Here is a 25298-nt window from a genome sequence, read left to right as displayed (position 1 = left end):
AAAATAATTTTTGAAAATAATTTTTTTTAATTACATCATCTTTCAACTTTTTTATCAATTATATTTGGTTTTTATTATTTTGATTGTTATTTATTTTATTGAAAATAATTTATAAACTTAGAATTTTTTTAATTTCAGTCTTCTTCAACTTTTTTATCTATTAGATTTAGTCTTTATTTTTTAATAAATTTGAAAAAAAAAACTAAAATGTTAATAAGTTATTTTTCATTTTATTTTTTATTATATAGTCAAATACTGAAAAATATTTTTTTTAATTTATTTTTATAATATTAATAAAATTAGTTTTCATAAAAACTACATTCTAGTAAATATAATAAATAAACAGGGCATAAGAAAAAAAGAGAGAAAGAGATATATAGAATTTTATTAACAAATACATCCCTTATAAAATATAGTTCGATGAAAACACCCCAATTAATTAGTACACTCTGCAACTCGATAAATATATCAAACAATTTTATTGTACATGTTTTTTTTTTTTCTCAAGAAGAGGGCTGTAGCTTGCTTTTCAATTCGCTGATTGGAGGAGACATTTCAAACTTTGTCTTTGTTTGCCAGAAAATAATTGATTCTAAATATAAATAAATAAAGAATAAATTTTCATTACTATCCAAACCACAATCATCACTACTAAATTATCGTAACCGTTGCCGCACCATAATCTAATTATTAAAACAATAATTATTATAACTATTTTATTATTATTATTATCATTAATATCTTATAACCACCAATATTATTATAACCATTACCATATATAAATACTATCATTATAATCATAATTAAATTAATACAAACATTATAATTACATAATCATTACTATTTTTATTATCAACATCACAATTTTCTTATTATTACTACCGTATTTCAAAACTACTAATAAAAAATAATTTATTTTATTAAAATGTTTTCTTTAATATAGATAATTTCAAAACATGATGTATATTATTTTATAATAAATATTTTTAAATAAAATATTTTTAAACTTAAAGTTTGCACAAACCTACTATTATTAATTAATATTTAACTTTTTAATTATTTAGAATATATATAATGAAATTAAAATTTATTAAAACACTGATATTATATAAAAAACTAGTTTACTATTAAAAACTTAATTCTTAAATATACTTTATATCATTGTGAAACAAAATCATTAATTGTCATGGAGAGCTGAGAATTTGGTTTTGGCGACACAAGAATGTATGGTAGTCGTCATCAACTATGATTGCAGGTGGAGACATGGCCGAATACTCATATCCCATCGTGCTTCTGTCCTCTCTGTTGAACGAAAACAACTGGACTAGATTCCCATTCTTCAGACTCGATTGGATTTTAATATAAAAACTTTGTGCCCATCACTAGCAATAAGTCGCATTCTAGCCTAGATACGGTGGAGACGCCATTTTCTCCCACCTGTTGTTTTTGACGTTAAAAAAGCATATCCAATCACGATCCCGCTGATAAAAAAACAAAAGAAAACATCTCTCATTGGCTTACAGTACTTCGCCAAAACCAGCAGCAGCATCTCATAGTCGGTAGCCTCTGCTTTCTTCCCAAACCTCTGTCCACTTTTTATGTACTCTCTATATAAGCAGACCCCTGCTTACAATTTACATCATCAAAATATTGCAAATCCTCACCTAATATCTCAACTTCCTGAGCTACGAGATTGTCCGATTCTTTTTATACAAAGAAGAAAATAGAAAATGAGTTCAACAGTCAAAGCTTGGACTGTAGCCACTAGTATTGCAGTCGTGGAAGCCGTGAAAGATCAAGGATTTTGCTGGTGGAACTACACAATAAGATCATTGCACCAACATGCCAAGAACCAGGTCAGGTCAACATCTAAGACAAGGAAGCTGTCTTCTCCTCCCTCTACTCTGGTTTCAAGTAAAGTGAGAGAAAATCATAAAGCAAAGCAATCAGAGGAGTCGATGAGGAAACTCATGTACTTAAGTTCTTGGGGTCCTTACTAGTATCTAAATTAACTACTAGCAGAGGAGCTATATTCATGCATGGATTTGTGTCTCTATGTATAGACAATCAAGGAGTGAGTGAGTTCCTGTATTAGGGTTTGGTTCCTATATGAAGATAAAAAAGAAGTAAATAGTGAGAATAGAGAGGATATATATATATATATATATGTTTTGATTTCTTATCTTTTGTGTTTAGTAAAATTACAAATTTACCCCAAAATCTATTCTATATGTCTATCTCTTCCCTCTGACGAACGGCTTCTATCTTTTTTTTGATATAGAATACTAATCAAAATGAAATTTAAGAGACGTACACTTGTTAGGAGTTAGGACAAAACCATGACAATGCCAACTGCTTATAGAGATTAAACCCATCAACAATCATGGTCAGCTCAATCAGATTCTTCTGTAGCAATTGTGTTTCAATGGGATATTGTTGAATGAATCGCTAAATGATGGAAGGAAATTTTCTTAATTTCTGCAAGTCGATATAATTAATTAAATTGTGAAGTTTGGTGTTAAATTTCTTGTATAATCAACTTTAATGTAAAAGCCTTACTATATAGTGCAAATATGATTATCTGATTTACCCTTTCTCGTGCTATAGTTGATATTAAATATGCCAAATTAAGTCAAATTATAAAATTAATCAACCTGTATATAACATAGTTTCATGGGTGCAATCGATAGACAATGCAATTCCATACACATGTATAGATGTTGTTATAAAAATATATTTTTTTGTAGGAAAATAAATTACATAAAAAAACTTGATAAGTTTTCACCCAGAATTTAATAGAGTATTTTGATTAGCTGAGTTTTTTGTCTTGAATTTCAAATAATTTTTGAAGGTTAAATAAATTTCAAGAATATCTTAAACAAATAAAATATTTTGACTATGTAGTATCTTATATATTAAAACTTAAGATAGATAAAATCATATTTTGTTTATAATTTTTATAGATTACTTTTTATTATAAATATCAATAATATCCTTTTATGGCTAAGGTTAGTTAATAAGTTTTAAATAGGATATTCAAAATAAAATAAAAGATAAATTATTTGCTGAGAAGACTGAATTAACTATATATAACGTGTTAAAATCATATAACCAAAAGTTTTAAAGGAAATGGTATTTTTTTTTATTGTGCATTTAATATCACATCATTAGCTAAGAAATTAAACTTCATAAAAAAACTATAACATGTTATTTGGAACAAAATCACATGCTAAATTGAATTAATTTATAAGCAAATATAACTTATTACAATTTTTATGTTTCGAATAAATATAAAATCATATAATTCAATTCAATTTTATTGTTTATAATACTTGTGGAAATGAATTGCATTAACAATTTTGCTTTTTGTTGCAATTATCCTTGTGTTTATTTAAATGCATAAAATATAGATATTTTAAAGAATATATAAATAGAAATATATCTCATATTAATTATTTATTAAGTACTTGTTGAAAAAAAATCAAAAGATATATATATTTGTTAAAAAAAAAAAACCTTGTCGATAAGAATATTTCCATGCTTGGCATGACAGTAGAAGAGCTGCACAGCAGCAGCTTGTGCATGAGGAAGAGGAGCAAAATATTACAGTATGTTAGTTTATGTATAATATATACTATCTTTTCTAAGTATTGTCTTACTTTCTCTCTGGAGCTTTTCTTAATGTTTTAATTATGCTCATAAAACATTGATTATAGAGAGAGGTCCCCGACCAGCTAATCGTTTTCCAAATTGTGCTGTAAAGCTTTGGAAACTTGACAAGACCGAGGATGCATGGAGACGTAGACCCAAAAGTTAAGACAGAACTCTCGCTTTGATGAGAAGTTATGTCTTCCTCCTTCATACTCTAACAACCTCTAGCAATGATCAGGATACATACTCTTCCAGTAAAAGAAAACAAAAAAACTCCCGATGGATTTGTTGATCAATTGAATTCTTTCAAACACAAAAATTGATTTATAAATAATATAAAGCAATTATGTGTTATAGATATTTATGCTTCACACAAATTCATTTGATTTAGCTCTAGAAATAATTGCATGTAATGTTTCGATCACCACAAGAATCATGGGAGGAGGCTCCGGCTAATCTCTTAAAAAAAAAAAGTGGTTTTTTAAGGAATTTCTTTCTAGTTTCAATGTGAATTGTTTGTGACCAAACAACAATAGACTCAACCAACGTTACCTGACTTATTTTACAAAAAAAAAGAAGAAGGTAGTTTTTAAGAAATTTCTTTCAATATGATGGTTTTTTTAACCGATCTCCCATGGTATAAATTACAAGTTGAGCCGGATCTAAAATAATATTGAAATTCTTAAAAAATAATTAAAATAAGTTGATTTAAAATAATAATCAAATTAAATTTTAATAGTATTCATCTAGATTTGATCAGACCATGCAAAGTTCTAGATCACTCAGCATGCAGGTGTTAAATTAACACTACACTCGGTACACTACCTACCTTGTAGATGACACTTGATGTGACATCCAAAAAAAAAAAAATTACTCTTGAATTTTGTAAAACAACAGGCCTGAATTTTTCAGTTACATTGAGTCTTTTAACATGTCCACTTTGTGGATGCCTGGAAATGCCCATGAAAAGGAAACGACTATCGCCTTCTCCCTCAATTCTAGACTGAAGAGAAACGAAAAAGTGCCGCTGGTAAGAATAAACCAAAGGCTTAGATTTGGCAAAAACCATAAACTAATTTGTAACTGCTTTCATCTTGTTTAATTCTCTCTATATAATTAGCCCATCTACGATTTGCTACTCCTTGCATCAGCTACATAGCATATTGTTGTGCAATGAGTTGGAAGAGCAAAGTGTAGACAGTTGTAGGCAGCATAGCAGCTGTGGAGGAATTGAAGGATAAGAATTTGTGTAGGCTAAATTCTATAATGAAATCCTTGTACCACCAACATGTCATTAACAACATGGCCTCCTCCTCCTCCTCGAAGCCTACTCAAGTAGGACGAGAAGCGGCACCACCACCACCACCAACTACAACTTCAAGTTTTGCACCAAAGAGGGAATGCAAAGAGAAAAGGGTAAATCAATCAGAAGAATCACTCAGAACTGTTATGTACTTGAGTTGTTGGGGTCTCAATTAACTAAAAGTAAGAACACTTGGTAATTGCTAGCTCCTACCCAACATAGATAAAAAAGATGATGAGGAAGGAGCAAGCATGTGTATATCCATGCCAAAGTAAATAATCACATGTGCCTTGCTATTTCAATGTCAATGCAGAAAACCATGTGCATCTTCTTTACTCTTTCTACAAACTTTCGATCAGATGCATAAACTGAACATGTGTTGGCTTCATCATCATAGGGAGTGGGTGAGGGAGGTGAATGGTTTCTCCATGGCATGGCAAGGTTATATACTAACCATCAAATTCACAACCATACACGATGAAAGCCAACCTTGATTTTCTCCTAATCTCGCCGGAAAAACTCTATAAAAGCGAGAAGAGATACGAATTAGTATTGTCAAACCCAAGTCATGAACACTGATAATTGGATATTTATTTATCCTAATTTGCTAAAAAAGAATTTCTTGATAGGAAATAAGGGATATCACGCATAGATAACACTTCACCCTTAATTTTTTTTATAGTGCTATTACATAGCTCTAATATTGTCGTAAGAATTCTTACAAATTCTAAATTCTACAATACATGAACTCTTTGCTTGATATTGAATTCTAACATTTAAGACTTGAATTGGATGATATGGATGATACATAGTTTATTTAGTCGTGTAAATTGTACTAATTTTCCTTAGTTGAGAACGCTAATGATAAATTGATTGCCTTCAATGAAAGCTCTGCCCGTCACTTGTAAGTGATGACTACAATAATCTTCATCTAAAATTTCCTTTTCCATTAATGTCAATTAGTGCTTTGTGGATTTTATCATAATTAAGTGTTATAATTAGTCCAATGGGAAGATCCTAGGGAATCCATCCTTCATTATTGACCATGTCAAAAGATTTTTAAAAGTAAAGTGACTTTGTACAAAGGTTGTGTGATTATAACCTAGCAGGTTCTCTAGTGGCTTCTGGTTGGTTAAATCATTGCCTACAAAATATTTTGAATGAAGCACCGGGAAGGAATTATGGAAGAGATGCTTTTTCTTGCAAGAGTGCCACATGGGAGCATCAGTGTGTTATTTTAATGTTTCCACGATATCATGTTTCCAACATCATGGCAAATCATGATGTTTTAGATGCTATCTTCAAGCTTATCCATTCTTTTTAGTGTATCTTTTATAGTATTATTTAATTGAAAATATTTTAAAATATTATTTTTTATACTGGTTTATCAAAATTATAAAAATAAGTTAAAAAGCATCAATTTAATATCTTTTTAGATTAAAAAACTTAAAAATAGATTGAATTACAAAAACAAATATTCCTTAAGATAAAGAGCAAAAGCAGGTTTATTCTCGAGGGGAAAAAAATTAAAGAGTGTCAATTTTGAAGCAAAATGACATCCAAGCTGGTTCGTCCAAGCAAGAGATTTTTTTTTATTCTTTATTCAGACAATAAATCTTACTTAGAAAGGAACAATTATAGATTTTTTTCTCACAATAAAAGACTTTTTAAAACATTAACTACACATATAATGCTAGGGATACTAATTTTTTTTATTTAATAAATAACGTAATATCTATTACAAGATAAGAATTTAAAATTTTATTAATGAGATAATTATAATTATGAAAGTGAATGATTGATAAAACTCTAAATGCATCATGCCACATCATTTATTAAATTTTTGAATCTATTTTTTTTACATTAAGTTTTTTTCTCAAATAATTTTTTGGTTGCTTAAATGTGAGGATATCACAATGTTTAGAAAAAATTCTAATACATATTTGATGCTTATATCAATCTAAAACATTTAAGGCTTAAGGATTCAATAAAAATTAAAAAAAAAACATAAATAAAGAAAAAATCAAGCTGCTAAAAATGATAGGCAAAAAAACTTGGTTAGTGTGTTGAAAAAAAAAATGAGCAACTAAAGATAGGGAAACTTAGTTGGTGCATGCACATGCACCGCCATATGGGAAGAGGCTGCACGTGTAGCATCTTACATTGCACCAAGCTATTGTTAAAGAATAATATAAATTATATTTTGAGATCTCACCTAACAGCTTAAGTTATTGGATTGAGATAGTTTTTTGATATGATATTAGAGCCCTAATGACCAAATGATCATGAGTTCAAATCTCACAACTCCTATTTATTTTATAAAAATTAAACACAAGGTAAAATAAGCATATACAAGTTTCAAGTCCAAAGAACTTTTACTTGAGGGTAAAGAATAATATAAATCATATCCTAAGATCTTACCTAACAACTTAAGCTATTAAGTTGAGATGTTTTTTTGACATGATATCAAAGTTTTAATAACTAAGCGATCATAAGTTCGAATCTCATAATCCTTATATAATAAAAATTAAGCACAAGGTAGTGTGAGCTTGTGTAAGTTTCAAGCCCAAATAGCTTTCACTTAAATATGATATGATTTATATTATTCTCTAACAACTATTTTGCATGGTTGCTTCATAACCATCTTGACGAGATTTTTCTGGTGGTAGGGTGTGTATACATAGAGGAGTGACAACGAGTCTTTGACAACCATTTCTTTCTTCTCATCCCTATTTTCTCTCTTGGAATCTGAACTGGTTTATCAAAGTTGAAAGTTGTCATGTTATTTTATTTTTATATGAAATTTGATTCTTATTCTTTTGATTATTGTTTGTTTTGATTTGATTTTTTTCAATTGATTTTATTTGTAAATTTTGTCCTTTAGCATTTTGTTTCATTTTATTTTTATATTAAATTCGGTACTCATTATTTTTATTAATATTTGTTTTGTTTTGAATTTTTTTCTTAATTGAGTTATTTTTTTATTTCATCTTTCGATAATTAGTTTATTTTTATGTCAAATTTGATCCTTATTTTTTTATTGCTATTTATCTTATATTGAATCATTTTTTATTGATTTGTTTTTCAATTTCATCCATGAGTATTTAGTTGATTGAGAATTTGACTCTGTGGTTTTTTAGGATATGTTTTCTATGAGATGGTCTTGACCCAATAACCCAGGTCATGAGCTTGAAATATTAACTTAATGTAATATTCCACATCGACGGGTAAGGAGTTGGTTGTTGACTTTATTAGTAGTGCTGATTGTCAATATGTTGTACGAGTTTTGGAGCCTATAGGCTGCCAGAAAAAAAAAACCAAGAGGGGGACCTGGGTGGAAGTCTTAGAAATGGGTGGACTAAGAGGTCCAAAGTGAATAATATACAACATGTTGGATCAGGCTATTATATTTGATATCAGAGCTGACCTTACTAACTATTCGATGATGCCGACGAGGTCATCAGGTTCTTTAAACACGGTGAATTATAATATCCCATATCGATGGGTGAGGAGTTGGTTGCTAGCCTTATTAGTAATATTGGTTGCCAATATGTTGTACGCGTTTTGGAACTTATGTACTGTCATAAACAAAACCGTGAGGGGACCTGGGTGGAAGCCCTGGAAATAGGTGGACTGAGAGGCCAAAGCGGATAATATATAACATGTTAGGCCAAGTTGTTACATTTAAATTGACTTTATTCTATTTTAGGTCCTTTTTTATAATTGATTTTTAAAAGAAATTTCATTATTTAACATTTGATTGGTTGGAGATTAGCCTTTGTTAAAAAAAATTTAATTTTTTTTTATGGAGTTATCTTGATCTTATATTTTGGGTCATGAGTTTGGTTAGTTAACTCGAGTTTTTTTTTTTTAGTTGTATTTTTTTAAGTTTTGCCTTTCAATATTGAACTAATTTAAGAGTTGAGTTTCATAATTTTATTTAGTTTACTTTCTACGAGGTTATTATGATCCAACGACTAGATCGTGAATTTGGTTGTCTGATTTGGGTGGACTTGAGTCCCTTTTTTCATCATTTTATTTTATTTTTTATTTTATTTTTTAATATTTAATTTATTGTGAATTGAGCTTTGTTTTTTTTTATTTTATAAATTTATCTCATTTAAATTTTTATTTATTATTAAATAAAATCATGAATATCTTTTTTTAAAAAAAAAATTAAGGGTGTCTTTCAATGATATTGTTATTTGCATGCATGCATATGTTGCAACTAATCATTGTAATTTATTTATATTTTCGAGTTCGGTGGTTTATTTAATGTCATCGATTTTTTTTTTAAAACGACGCTGTATGTATCTAAATAATAGATACTTTACAGAAAAGTAGGTTGAAAACGCTCCCACTATCATGGCTACCACTAAAAAGGCAAAAACGAACACGCCTAGGAGTGAAAAAGCCCGGGAATCTATGCAGACCGGACCTCAAAGAGGCCAATCAAATTCACCAAATTCCCATTAGGCATTACCTGACAGCAGAAACTACACAGTTTATGTCCATTTTTATGCTACAGTATTATTACAATAGGGAGATACATAGCTTTCATCAACAGAAACAAAGACAACAACAGCAACATTATCATAGTAAAAACACAAAATAAATCAAAAGCACGAAGCCCCAGTGAAGAAAACAATACAAGTTTTTTCCATCTTGTAAAGCAGAGAGTGAAAGGAGCCTTTGGAGACTTTCCAAGATGCCATTTTGGCAAACAAGCAATGGCAATGGCAATGCCGCTTCTTCTTCTACTACTACCACTTCTTCATCTTCAACATCTTCAAGTTCCATGAGTAGTAATAACAGTAATGGCAATAATGGTTGTCAACAGAACCAAAGTAACCAGCTTGGAGAGACAAGATCGAGTCTTTATTATTCGACTAATGCAGTATCGTTTGTTACTAAGTCTTTGTTGCCTACTAGAAGAAGACTCAGGCTTGATCCTCCTAACAAGCTCTTCTTTCCTTGTAAGAATTAAGGTTTTGTTGTTCTTTTTTGTTGAAAATCTGTGGCCATGTTCTTTTTGTTTTGATTGTGTATGCATAGCTTGTACTGTTTTCGGGTATTTTTTTTTTATACTTTTCGTAATCTGGGTTTCTTTATTTTTATATGAAGAAATGACCTTCGATTTGTTGATATCATAAATCACACAGATTAGATTGTCCTCTGCAGATTTTGCATGATATGAACTGCTTTTAGTCGATTCAGCAGATTAGATTGTCCTCTGCAGATTTTGCTTGATATGAACTGTTTTTAGTCGATTCATGATCTGGGGTTTCTTAATTTCGTGAAGGGAAGTGAGATTCTTTAGAATGGTAATGTCTAGCCCTTAAGAAAACAGATTGATTGTTCTTTGTTGGTCAAAATCAAACAAGTTAAAGAAACCTAATTGGGTTTGCTCATTGTCTATCAACTGCTATTCATCCAGCTGCTCTTTGTTAATGTACTTATAGCTGAGGAACCTGATTGTTTGATTAGTTTGCAGATTTGAAGCTATCATTATGCAGATGAACTCAGTTGTTAAATGATTTGACCCGTTGTTCTTTCTGGGGTTTACTTTGTGTTTGAAACACTGGAAAATTGGTAGTGAACTAGATTTGTGTTTTCTTGGTACTTAATTTGTTGCAATATTATTGTGCTGAAGATGAACCAGGTAAACAGGTTAGGAGTGCAATTGGCATCAAGAATACTTGCAAGTATCATGTAGCTTTCAAGGTATGGAGCGTCTCTCGACTCCTTTTCCTTGATCAATGATTTTGATGTCGATCAATTTTGGGAATAATTAGTGATTTGATGGCTGTTGTAGTTCCAAACGACTGCACCAAAGAGCTGTTACATGCGTCCTCCCGGGGCTATACTTGCTCCTGGAGAAAGTCTTACCGCAACTGGTAATCAGAATCTCCTGCTCCACCACTCCAGATTACTGTCCCCATTAAAATGATCAGGGACTGTATGCTGTAAACATTTTGGTTTTAGGGTATTCTTATTCTGAATCATTACCTGTCCAACAGTATTCAAGTTTGTGGAACCTCCAGAGAACAATGAGAGACAATTGGATCAGAAGAGCAGGGTTAAGTTCAAGATCATGAGCTTGAAAGTGAAAGGAGAAATGGAATATGTTCCTGAGATGGTATATTGTCCGAACCCCTAATGTGATTCTTATTAGGGACTCTACATTAAGCTCATGGCAACATGATTTTATTAACATATTCCTTGATTTTGCTGATAAAGCTATTGTTTTTATTCAGTTTGACGAGCAGAAGGATCAAGTAGCAGTTGAGCAAATTCTGCGAGTAATTTTTCTTGATCCAGAATGCCCTAGCCCTGTAAGTAAATAGAAATTATCTCTATTAAGTCCTCTGCCTGCATTTGAAAACGAAATACAAAAGACAAGAAAAGGCTTTCTCAATCCTTGAGGTAATCCTGTTTTATCTCTGTCAAGGCACTGGAAAAACTTAAAAGACAACTGGCTGAGGCTGAAGCTGAGCTTGAGGCACGCAAGAAGCCTCCAGAAGACGCAGGTCCCCGAGTCGTCAATGAAGGACTTGTTATAGATGAGTGGGTAAGGTCTTGAACATTTGGCGTGTAATTTCTTCTTATCACATTGTGGCCTATAATCTTTCCTGACACTAATTTCTCTGATATACATTTCAGAAAGAGCGGAGGGAAAGATACCTGGCACGCCAGCAGGTTGAAGTTGATTCTGTGTGAAAGTTCTGTTTCCTTTTCTTGCAATGTTTTTTCCTTGAGCTGAGGTTTCCTTCATACAATGTTGAATGCTTTGTCCCTTTGTCCATTGGCGGAGGAGGATGTGTGATCTGTTCTTTTAGGAATGTAGACATAAAAATTTGTGAAGCAGGATTTATCAGGGTTAAAAAAAAGGCATTTTGTTATGCCATATTAAGCTGTATTTGGTTTAAGGCACCTAATACTGCACTTGTGCCCTATTTATTGTAGATATGGGATTTTGATTAACATTGAATTATGTAATTCTCTGTTAGCAATTCATGTTTTTTTAATCAATATTGCATGTTGTAGCAGCAGGGTTTTTGCATCTACTTGCTCACAAGCCTAATCACAAAACCTGGACTGCCTGGCAGGTTAACCGGGGGTTTGGGTCTAGACCAGGGTTTAAAAAAATAGAAAATATTAATCCGTCGAAAATTTAGATTAACCTGACCTTATAAAATCTGGTCAAATTTGGTTAATTTTTTTTTAAAAAAAAAATAATTAAAATAATATTTTATTTTTATTTTTTCCATGTCTTGGACTTGTCCCAGATTCATATTCAAGTGCAGAAAGAACTACAGGATGCAACATGGTTTGCAATTTTTCTTGTGTAGAATTTAAGAATAAAGCACAATGTCTAGATTTCTCGTATTTGCAAACTTTTTTTGATTGGATTGAAGAACATTTGAACTTTAGGATCATTAGTGCTCATGTAAAGTATTTAATCAAATCTTTGTTTTATTATCTTTTTTTCTTCTTTTTTTTATTATCAAATCTTTGTTTTATTATCTTGATGATCCACGATGTAGCGCTTGAATGTCTCTTTTCTTTTGATAACATAAAAATTAACTATGAACTAAAACAGAACGGCTGTTACTGTACTTCCCGTCTCAAAGTGCTTTCACTATTTTTTATAAAGCATTATTTGTTCGAGTAGTTTTTTATTTTTGATTTTTTTATAAATATTTTTTAATATTAGATTTGTTTATTTAATAATTTATTATTTTTTTATAAATGAATTGTCAGCCTGGTTAATTAACCAGGCTTAAGTTTTCTTTTTTATTTTCTTAATTAATTTTTTTTTACTTTTATCTTTTAATATTGGTTGAAAATTAGACATATTACTTTCTATTAAGTTATTTCAGTTTCTTGATCTATGAATAGTACTTAACGAGTTAATCTAAATTTTTATGTTATTTTTTAATTAATTTTTTTTATTTTATCATTCATTAGTTAGTAATTGAGTTTCGTAATCTATTTTATTTGTTTTTTATAATGATGTATTGATCTCATTATCAAAGTTGCTGATTTTGAAATTTTAACCCTAGTTAATTGAGATTTTTTTTTAAGAAGTTATCTTAATTTTATGATTTAAAGCACATGTTCTTTAACATTGAATTTGATATTTATTGAGTTATCCCTATTTTATAATCTAAATCTGAGATTTGATTTGATAGGTTAACTTAATTGACTTAGTTATTTTTATTTTTTTAATTGACCTTTTCCCTATTATTTAATGTTGTATTTGATAAGGAATTATGCTTTTATGATTTGTTTTGATTTTCTTTTTTGTTAGGTTATCTCAGTCTTATAACATAATAATAATGCATATCGGGTTAACTTGAGTTGACTCAACTTATTTTTTTTTGTTATTTTTTAAATGAGAATTTTTATAAATTTCATCGTTTAATATTGGATTTGACAAAAATAATTGAAAATTAAGCTTCATAATTTGTTTTGATTTACTATCTAAGGGGTTATTTTAGTCTCATAATCAAAGTCACAAATTTGACAGGTTAACCCGGGATAAATCATGTCATTTTTTATTATTTTTTTTATAAAGTTATCTCATTCTGATGACTCGAGTCATGAGTTTGATGAATTAACTTGAATAATTTTTTAAAGTTTTTTAATTGATTTTTTTTAATCTCATCCTTCAATGTTGGGATAATTAGATATTAGAATTCATAATTTATTTCGATTTGCTTTCCATGAAATCATCTCAATCTTATGATCCAGGTCGCGAGTTTGAGCATCTTCTTGAATTGTTTTTTAATCAAATTATATTTTTATAAGTTATATATGTTATTTTTAAACCCATAAAATCAACTAAGTTATATTAGAAGAACAACCACACAATTTAAATTTTTTTTCTCCTGCTATATTAGCAATACCAAAACATTTTTTTACATTGGAAAAAAAAAATCACTACTCAATTATCTGGTCCAATTTAAAATTGTCTCTCTTCAACCTATAATTTTTGTCTCCTCTATGTTCATATGTCCTAAAACATTAACTATGTAAATTTTATCTTAAAACACTAATTAACATACACGTAACATGGAAGTGACCACTGATATGTGCTCACCTTGACCGGCACTGGACCCGTCAGCCTAAAGTCAAAATTAAAACAAGTTGAAATTGTTATATTTTATAATGAAAACTACCTGTCGGTGTTATTTGTGCTTTTATTAATGGATTGAGGACCTGATAGAGGCAAATTTGCTGTGGAAGAATAATATATTTTCTTTTGTTGATAAGGTGATGAGCTAGTGGGATGGATTTTGATAGAGATCTGGATTTGGTTCTGATTCTCTTTTGGTCCACTGCAATTAAATTATCCTTCTAATGATAGTGATCAAGTGCCTGAAATGCGGTGTGCTAGGACTATTTCCTATAAAAATAAATTCCCATTTCTCATGTTAGTCCTTTTCATGCCTTGCATCTCTGTATTATATTGCCTTTGATTACTTAAATAACATCCAAAATGTCCTCATCTAGCATAAATAAATTACTCCTAAATAATCCTGAGACTAGCATAATAAGTCAGTTTATTTTTTAATGATTATAAATTTAAATTTTTTTAAAATTATTAAAGATTTACATGATTATTAACTTTAATATCCCTGAAATTAATCAAGGTATGTTCAATATGACATAAACACATATATTCTCTAAAATAAATTACTCCTAAATAAAAAAATATTACATGAAAGATAGTTGAATAAGTGCCCACTTGGTTATATTTATTTTTTAAAATGCTTTTGGTTAAGAAATATATTGGAATACTTTTATTTTTAAAAAAATTATATTTAATATCAGCATATTAAAATATTATAAAAAAGTGAAAAATAATCATTTGAATCAAAGAACAAATAATTTTTTTTTTTCAAAAAATTGTTGAAACGTCAGAACAATTGAGAATAAAGGGAAAGATGAAAAGTATAAAAGATAATTAGTTCATTGGAGTCTATCAGTTTTTTAACAAAATTTGTTTGATATTTTTTTAAAAGAAAATATTTATTGGTTTTTACATAGCTAGATATAACAATCAACTTGTTAAATCACTTAAATTTAACCAAATCAATATTAAAATCAATTTAAATTAAAAGTTAACCGGATGAATTCTTTAGGCGAAAGTTTAATGACTATTAAATATAATTGCTGGGGTTCCAAACAATGTAATAATTCATGGACATGGTGATATCTGGGGACCCTCCATGGAAAGAGGACGCTGTTTCTCTCCCAAGTGGGTTGCAGAGTTTGGTGGATTTTTATTTTTTTTAATTATCTAAAAGGTGGAAAACAATTCTTCTTTGTCCTTATAAACGGGCATGTAAAGGGCAGGGCAGCCATGATTCATATCCTTGTATTCAAATAAACTCTTGATTAAAGCTGCTGGGTGGATCTCACCAGAAAACTCAATGCCACAGTGGAGACAGATAGCAACTTGACACGGTGAGATTGAACCAGATTCATCCATCTCCGCGAGTAGAGAGACACTCAAGCCCATAAACAATTTGAGGGAGTCGTGTTTTTTTTGTCTATTGTTTCCTCTCACCATGCAGTAAGGCCATTGTTAGCCCGTACTCCTCTGTCTGTGGTTTCCTCCCACCATGCAGTACGGCCATGGTTAGCCCGTGCTCCTCTGTCTGTGACCATTATCTCAGCTCGATGTTGCTCTTGTCTGATACATTCTTCCTCTGGTAATTATAAAGATTACTTCGCCTTTGGCTGCTTCCATGCAAGACGTTTATTATGGCAGAAACCATCCTTTCATGACCTAAATTCTCTTCTCTCTCTTTTTATTTATTATTATTATTCTGTGAAATTGATGCAAATCATTTTTTTTATTGGATGATAATGAATGATCTTGAACCAACGTGTGCATGCATTAATGAAATATTCTCGTATCAATTTATACATTAATAGAAGAAATTAAATGCAAGTCTTCACGTAAGATAAGAACAGAGATGATGACATGAACCAAACTATTATTAAAATTAGGTTGTTTTCATTAAAAAAATAAATTATTTATTTATTTATGAATAGACTTGACCATTCCACAAACTGAACCTCGAGTCAAGTATTGTAACTATGGTATAACCCAAATTATGGATTTAACCCACAATTGGTCCTGAAATCTTTTAAATTTTTTTAGTCATTTCTTTGTTCTAATCTCATCCTCATATACCATATATTATGTTTTGGTTATTTTGTATAAATTCATGATTAAATAGCTGGTATATGCATGTTTAACCACTAGACAAGATATATAATTGTGATTAATCATGGATCCAAATAAAACAGTCTAAAAATAAGCTCTTGATAAATCCCTAAAGTATCACACATTCTTCAATCGAGTCCTTCATGGCTCAATAAAACAATTCTAGCCATTTAGAATAAAACAAGAAAATGGATAATACTTGAGAAATCAAAATTAAATCTTACCAAAAGAATTCCACAGAATACACGAAGAAATCCAAGTCAGGTGACGTTCCCTTACGAGCAGTCAATGGCTTTGGAGCTTCCCCTGTTATTTTCTATCATTAACAAGAACAATAATTGATCTTGGGCTCCAGCACGTGACATCCATACCCTGCTGCCTGCTGTCAATTCTCATCACAGCACGTGTCTCCTATCACGTGACTGGGAAGTAAAGAAAAAGATAAAAGTATCCACTTGGCAACTCCTCGAGGGTACATCATGTAGGTGTTGGGTTACTATTGGTGTTGGGATACTGTCAACACCAGTTGACTCCTCCCGTTACCTGCTCCAAAATTCTCACAGTACATCGACGTCGATGGGCACTCATAATTCCACGAAACAAATTGACATTTTGTACCGTCCAAGCAAAACGGTGACTAACGGGAGTCGTTATGATGGGAAATCCCACTTGCAGCAAGCGTTTACGCGTTGATGTTAACGTCTAATCTTTTTATAAAGTAATACCAAGAGGTGAATTTTGAGGGATGTGATATTTTTTTTTAAAGTATTTTAAAAAAAATATTAAAATACTAATTTTTTATTTTTTAAAATTTATTTTTTAAAAAAAAGTATTTTAAAAAAATATTAAAATATTAATTTTTTATTTTTTAATTATAAAATAAATTTTAACAGAAAAAACAAGTTAAAACTCGTTGTCATACAATAAAATAAATTTAAAATAAATTTTAACAGAAAAAAACAAGTTAAAACTCGTTGTCATACTATCAGAAAACATAAATAATTAAATACCTAACTTTAAGATTTTACATTTTTCAACTAGTAACGTGTAATGTTCATCTCCAATATCGTGGGGTTACGAGAGATTTGAATTAGATGAATGAAATGGCTAGCAAAAAATAAATTAACACGTCGCTTTTAAACGTTTTTATAAAAAAAAAAGTTTTATACTATTTGAACTTTTTTTTTTAAATAGCCACGATAATACGTTGATTTAAATGTATCGGTTTGTAGGTCTAAGTACAATCTTAAAAATTAATAAAAAAATAAATTAATTTTTTTAAAAAATTTAAGACGGTAATTTTTTCAAAAACAGTATTAAAACACTAATATATTAAATCTACTTTGCCATTTGCTATTTGGGTTATTGGTTCTGTTGAGTTTAATAAAAAAAATTATAATTTTTTTTAATTACCTGATAAAAATAAATGCTCATAAAATTAAATATTAGTTTAAAAATAGAAACTTATTTAAGATAATTATCCCTCGTAAGTAAACAAAAATCAACAATACAATACATTTCTCAATCAACCTAATATTAAATAGTACAATTAAAATATCAAAAAAAAAAACATATCATATCGGTATGTAAATTCATCAAACTTACCAACTAGGTTATGAATTCTACGGAGATTATTATTTGTTTTTTTAAACTATATGATAATAAAATTAATAGATTGTGAAATCAAATATCAACCTAATATCAAGATATTTGTTTTTAGATCATGATAACCTCATCAAATGCTAAACAAAACCAATTATGAAATTAAATTTTTAATTAATCCATTATCTAAGAATTTAAAAAATAATTTAAAAAAGTTAAACTTTTTAGATAAATAAATCAACTCAACCAGCCACTTATGCTGACATTATGAAAATAAAATAAAAGGAAATAAATTATGAATCTAAATTCTTAAATATCCTAATATTAAAAGATAAAATTGACAAATTTTTTTTTTAAATCATAAAAAATATTCAAAAAGAAAATAAAAAATAAATCATAAAAAATATTCAAAAAGAAAAAGAAAGAAGAAAGAAAGTAAAACATTATAGATTATTATTGTTATTTATTGTGTAATGTCCGTGGGTAAACAATGGTTTTTTCACTTCATTTAATTTTTATTACTTCATAAAGTTTATTAACATGAATTTTCTCTAAAACTATTTTTTAACCATATAAGAAAAAATAAATTATAAAAAAATTAAATTTAAATAAAAAAATAGACAACCCATCAAACTTTTAAATAGAGGCAATTTAAACGCTAACCTTATATAAAGATAAAATATAAAAAAGTAAATTATAAAATTAAATTTTTAATAATTTTAAATTTAAAAAATAAAATCAATAAATTTTTTTTAAAAAAAATGATAACAAAAATTCAAAAGAGAAGAAACAAAATATCATGGATTACTATTGTAATATACAGTATAATAAGTATCAGATAAAAAGTGATTTTCTCCATATCTCTTAATTTTTGTTATTTTATAAAGTTTAATAATATAGTTTTATTTTAAAATTATTTTTTTAATAATATAAAAAAATAAACTATATAAAAAATCAAGTTTAATTAAAAAAACATATAAAATCTATAAACTAGAGCAATTAATGATATTTTGATAAATCCACAAACTACAACATTAATTTTATAAAAAGATAAAATTATAAAATTAACTTATTTACTGTATCAATATTAAAAAATAATAATAATAAAAATAATTTTTTAAAAAAATTATGATAAAAAGTTATGTATTAAAAAATAAAAAATTTACCGCAATGTTTAGGAAAATAAAAATTCAAAGCTTTCCCACGTCTTTTAGCTTTTCTTATAATTGCGGAGAAAATTGCAACAAATTAACAATTTCAATCACATCAATACTCCAATTTCTCTTGAGAAACTCAAGAAAACTTCACTTCTGTCCACCATCCACTCATCCAAGATATAGAGCCTCGAGCCTCACGCCCGTCCCCATACCATTTTATAAAGTAAAACCACTTCCTGTTTCCTGTTTTACAAATCCGCTACTTGTCCTTCTATAAAATAACACACCCACGCCTGCTTCAAAACACTAGACGAAGCTTGATATATTTCTCTCACTTCAATCTGTAATTTCTGTTCCCCCAATATATCGGAAGACCCCAGAAATGAGTTATTTGAACCGGGTTTGGATGGCAGCTACCGTGGCTGCAGTTGGATACCCTGATCAAGGGTGGAAATCCAGCTTAAAATCACTGCACCATGGCAAGAGGAGGGTGTTCTCTGGCGGAGATGTGGTGGAGATCCGGCCACTTGCTGCTGCTTCTGTCGGATCGGATTGTATTGGTCTTGGAGGTTGTGGATCGGAAGGGGGAGTGAGGCAGAACGATGAGTCTCTCCGACAAGTCATGTACTTGAATTGCTGGGGCCAGGGGTAACCAGGGTGAGAAGGTCGCGGTGACCGAGTGACTCAGTGATGAGTTTCAGAGTCCAAGGTGATTGACTAGGTGGTGTTCTTTAGCCGATCAACTCAGCGGTGTGTTGGCCTGCAGCCTGGGGGATTTGGCCAGAGTTGACCAGATAGTGGATTGTGATCGATTGACCCAGCAGTGAGTTGTAGAGTCCGAGGCAAGTGACCAGGTGGTGAGTTGTGGAATCAACGTTGAGAGGGGATTGACTTTACATTGTGAATTTATTGCGGGGATGAGGAGATGATGGAAAAAAAATTAATGTGAATTTGTACAGAAACAAAATGTTAAAAATAATATTGCACTGTTTTTGTCTTATTTTATTTACTTATATTTATACCCATTATGATTGAATATTCAAATTAAATATTGTGAACTTCAAAAACCACATCTCTTCAGGAACTTTCATTTTTAATAAGATTTTTTTTTTTTAAAAAAAAAGAAGACAACATAATATTCAAGCATCAACATGGCATGTCTATTCTTACATGAACATTAATCACGACCTTAATTTTTCATATATTAGTTTGTTCCAGCTCTTGCACTTTCCAATTTTCGTAAAATAGAATCTGTTTGTTGATCGTTAAAAACTGAGTTCATTTTTATTTGAAATAACATAAAATTATTAAATAGCTCCTAAAAAGATAATGAATATCTGGAATAGATAGGTGTCATGTGATATGTTCTAGGCCGCGTTAATTTTTTTTTATAATGGAAAAAACAGGGTTTAAGTGATGTTTTGTTTTGAAAAAGGTCAAAACAAAATCCAAAATTTAGGTTATTGATTTAGTTCAATAAATTCACTCACTTGATTAACAAAAAGCTTTTCATAGTAAATGAAGTGAAATATTTTTTTTATAATGATTAATTATAAAAAATAAGTTTTCAATATTATAAGAGAATAAAAAAAATCAATTAAAGACTAGTTGTTTCTCTAATACTACCGTCTCACCACTAGAAAACACTCACCAAAATAGTTTTATTGCCACCACGAAAGTAGAAGTAATCGTTTGCGATTTAGCTCAGTTTTTACCTATAACAAAAGGAAAATTTTAAAAAAACTAAACCCGATTCCAACAAATTGATTTCCATTTGGTTTGGTTTTCTATGTCAAAAATTAAAAAAATCTATATTGTTTTTTAACATCTTAAAGACACAAAATCAAACTCATCTTTATCATTAGCAGCTTGTATGACAGTGTTGAATCTATGCCAGCCTTTTCTCAAGCAACTGACCTCCCTTATAAGCACAAAACACATCACCTCCCTTATAAGCACAAAACACATCGTGCTTTCTCACAGAAATTAATCACTCCTCATTATCACAAACCCAAAAACCTATATCATAAAAAACCATACTCTTAAATACAAATTGCCACCACCACAATAAACACTACTGAATGTCCATTGCCACTTTCTTTACCTATCTTCCTTTAATAAAAAAATCCAGCAATTGCCAATAATCCAAACTATAGAATTAAGCCTAGCTCCCATCCTTGTTGCCTTAACTAGTCACTTGCTTTAGCCACCCTCATCACCAAACCACACCAGTTTCTATAAAAAAAAACATTGCCAATAACCTAACAACCCAAACCGCCACCAAGACTGAAGATCACTTATCATCAAAAGCTACACATTTTTCTCATCTCTCTTTTGCCTAATTAAATATATTCATAAACTCATTTCATTATTCATGGGTAATCATTAAATGTCAAATTAATTTTTACTTTTTATCAATAAGTTCCGTTGGATTTCTATTTTTGTGGCATGACCAAAATGGTGCTAAAATAAGAAACAAAAACTATTAGGCAAAAAAGAAATCTTACTGTTGCTAATGCTTAGGGGTGTTGCTAGGATGATAGATCTAGAGATGCAAATTGAAGAATGAAGATTGGAAGTTTAGGTGTGACATGTGGGAGCTTGGGTAGAGGTGGTTGGTTTGCAAGACATAGTGATAACTGATGAACATTATGAAATTAAATTAATGAAGATTAAAGAATAAAGAATTCAGTGTAGACTTGTGAGTTTTAAATGTTATAGGAGGCTACGAGGATTGAGGAGGTGTGGTGTGGGTTGTGTGACGTGTCTATATGAGAGGTATTTATAGATTTTTTTTTTAATTTGAACCGGTTTGGTTCGATTTGAGTTTATTGATTTTAGCATTATGAAACCGAAATTTTCTAAATATTGTAACTGATTTTTTTTCATAGTTAGGTTTTTTCGGTTGTTATTTTTTCAATTTTTTACTCACCCCTACACAAAAGGTGGCACTATGATACTGAAAAAGATCATGAGTGTCGTAAGAGCAATGACCTATAAAGAAAATCAAACAAAATATCATGAAGTGAACATCTCATGCTTATATTTAATCAATTAATTTAATTTAATTCAAAACAAGATTTCTTTTAAAAAAGCTAAACTTAACAAACAACAACTAATAAAAAAAATCTTAAATAGACCGAATCATTTTCAAAATCAATAAAAAATCTTATAGAAAATAAATAAAAAAAAATAACGAAACCCAGACTTCAATTAAATAAATGCTGAAGAATAAAACTGAAAACAATAAGCTTATAAAATAATAATAAAAAAAAAAACAAATAAATTTGTGTCAATCTCTTGAATCTAGGTTAATCTTTCAAACTTGCAACTCGTGAAATCCTTAACCCGGGCTCAGTCAAGAGGCTCAATTCATAACCAATTTAATATCCAGGAATGAAATCGAAAAAAAATGTCAATTTAATTTTTTTTTAAAATAAAACAATAGTAATCAAAATAATGATGATCAAATTTAATAGGAAAAAAATTATAAGAAGATCAAATTGCAAGAAAAAAATTCAATTTTAAAAATTATTTCAAATAAAAAAAATAACAATTGAAAGAATAGAGATCAAATTTGAGAGATAAAAATATTGAAGGAGGATGAAATAAAAAAATTCTTAGTTTATAGATTATTTCAAAAAAAAAAAAAACATGGGTCAAATCTAAAGAAAAAAACAAATTGAAGGGTAGTTTTAAAAATTTAAAAGGTCAAGTGCAAAAATCAAGAAAAATAAAGAAAAGAAAGAAAAGGTTGTTGATGTCAAATCAAAGATCCATTAGCCACACGTGTCGTCTAGAAATAGAGGGACAACTAAGATAATTCGAACATTGCTCTGGAAGCTATCATTTGGTAGCTGGAAGCCCTCCCGCTTGTTGCTTGAATGATGCAGGCACAACTCACACGTTGATATATATAATGCAAGTGCCAACTACTTTTTTCAAATAATATTTATATTTATTAAATAACTAAATTGACACTCGATCAACTTGATTATAGCTAAAAAAATCCATTAAATGCAAGTTTGGTAACTCTTTCTTTTAAGGATAATTTAGTTATTTTATTGTATTAAAAAAAATAAAAAGCATTAAAAGCCCCTGAACATCAGTTTAATGATTTTTGCTTTTAAGAGTAATTAAGTTATTTTATTATGCTAATAAAATATAAGAAGATCAATTTATCCCGAATCAATATGATAATGACTAATAAATTCTAATAAAAATATTGTTTTACCCTTAATGACCGGTTCATTGTTTTTTGTTTAGAAAGGCCAAGAATGTCATTACATTATAGAAATCCATAATATTCTAAATGTGTATACAATGAAACATTAAGGCCTCTTAATTTTTTTTCGATATGTTCTACTTGGTACTTTGAAAGGATTCAATAGGATAAATTATTCATTTCATTTTGATATTATTAGGAAAAATCAAGTAAAATGTGTTTCCTTTTGTTTGTTTGCAAGTAAGATTTTTTTTAATGATTTATTAAAAAAATATATTATTATTTTCAGGATAACGAAAAGATTTGGGATGGTGTTACTTATATGAACAGAACTTCTATTTTTTTTTAATTTTCATATTTAAACTTTTATTTTATTGTTTTTTTTTTTTTGGTCTATTTGATGAGATGATTTAAATTTGTAAAAGAAAATCAACATTCAAAGAAAGAGAATGTAAAACACATGAAAACCACATGGTCAATTTGAAAATCACTTAAAAAGATATTTTGGTCTAAAAATTTATTTTTATTTATTTTTTTCACTCTCTAATTTTGAGAAAAGATAGAGACTAGTAAAAAACAAAGATGAAAGAGAAAGAAAGATGTGGAATCGCCACATTTCAATCACCAATAAAAACAATCTTTGTATTGATGAACTCCTCTTTTCTAGAGGAGTTCAAAAAAGATATTTCCTATAAATATTTCAAGAAAAAAAATTGATATTTATTTTTTATTTGGTTAATTTTTTTTGTTTTGAGTGTTTTGGAGTGTTTTGAGGTTGATATGTGGTTTTTAGAGGATTATATTGTGTTTTAAAGGTGTTTTCAAAAAACAAAGAATATTAAAATTTGAATTTTTGGAATTCTTGGACCCTGATTTTAAAATAAATTTAAAATAAATTACTTTTTATCTAATTTTTTGTTTTTAAATATAGGAGTAGACATTATCCTCTTCTAATAAAAAATATACGAGGCACACTTAGGTTTTTTTTATTAAGGTTAGGCGTGTAAGTCTGACCAATCAATATATGACTTCGTTTATTTTTATCCCTTTACATATATTTTTTTTTAATTGCATGATACTTTAAAGTGATTTTGATTTTTGTTGAATTTTTTATAAAAACATAAATAATTTTTTATTAGCAACACATTCAACCACTAAGATAAAATGAATGAAAATATTTTAAAGAAAAAGGGCAGCTTGTGCATCAATCTTTTATTTTTATTATGAAGATTAGTTTTCTATTTTAATTTTTAATTAGTATTAATTTATATATTTCTTAGTTTATTTTATAAAGCATAAACATCCTTTTGTTTCTCAAATAAAAATATATGATACATGAAAACATATTCATAAATTAATTATTTTTTTCATGTTAAAAATTGACTTGAAATCTTACCTATAGCATAAACATATTTGTGTTTCTTAACTAAAAATATCTTGATATTTTAAAATATATCCACAACATTAACATATTTTTTATTGTATTCAAAATTAACTGGAAATTCTATCTGGTATAGAGCACAAGTGACAAGACTAGTTAAATACATAAATGATATGATTATTTTTTAAAAAAAATATAGAAGCCTTTTTTAAAAAAGAAAGAAAGAAAAGAAATTGACTTGATTTTATAAATTATAAAAAAAACACAAATATTTCTTTAGAAAGGAGTGTAATTGATAAAATGAGTGATATATTTCTTAGCTTATTTTATATATAAAAAAAAATTCTGAATTTTTTAAAAAATTCAGTAATAAAAGTTAACTTCATTCATTTTAATTTTAGGGTAGAAATTATAGTTTTTTAATGCATAAAGTGTAAACTATAACCGCACGCAAGATGTAGCATGATGGAGGTGATTAACTCTTAATTTCAATGGTCTATTTTAGGCCGATTTTAATTTAAGGGCCAAAAAGTTTCGTGATTAAGAATCCCTTTGACATAATTTTAAAAATTAAAATTTAACTTTTAAGTTTTAATTGAAAAGTTTTTTTCATAAATAATTTATAACAAAAATGAATTAAGTTAAGAGTATGTTTGATTAAAAATAACTTTAATATACTTTTTTGAAAAATAGTAAATTTAAATTTAAAACTTTTAACTTTTGATTAAAACTAA

At 28.8% G+C, this 25298-nt stretch overlaps 2 protein-coding genes across 2 annotated transcripts; both read left to right on the top strand.

Moving 5' to 3' along the window:
* Positions 1–9445: 9445 nt before the first annotated feature.
* Positions 9446–11988, top strand: LOC105142506 (vesicle-associated protein 4-2-like). The gene is made up of 7 exons (XM_011050168.1): positions 9446–9930; positions 10608–10678; positions 10770–10851; positions 10975–11093; positions 11212–11289; positions 11406–11525; positions 11618–11988. Exons 1-7 carry the CDS (start codon positions 9663–9665, stop codon positions 11672–11674), a joined length of 795 nt encoding a protein of 264 aa, XP_011048470.1. The 5' UTR covers positions 9446–9662; the 3' UTR covers positions 11675–11988.
* A 7077-nt stretch (positions 11989–19065) lies between these two features.
* Positions 19066–19958, top strand: LOC105142505 (Wound-responsive family protein). The gene has a single exon (XM_011050167.1). It carries the CDS (start codon positions 19341–19343, stop codon positions 19608–19610), a length of 270 nt encoding a protein of 89 aa, XP_011048469.1. The 5' UTR covers positions 19066–19340; the 3' UTR covers positions 19611–19958.
* Positions 19959–25298: the final 5340 nt, after the last annotated feature.

Source organism: Populus euphratica, unplaced genomic scaffold (genome assembly GCF_000495115.2).
Source record: "Populus euphratica unplaced genomic scaffold, PopEup_1.0 scaffold147.1, whole genome shotgun sequence".
In the NCBI taxonomy this organism is placed as follows: Eukaryota; Viridiplantae; Streptophyta; class Magnoliopsida; order Malpighiales; family Salicaceae; genus Populus; species Populus euphratica.
The sequence above is the reverse complement of the archived record's forward strand: the minus strand, read 5'-3'. Positions and strand labels throughout refer to the sequence as shown.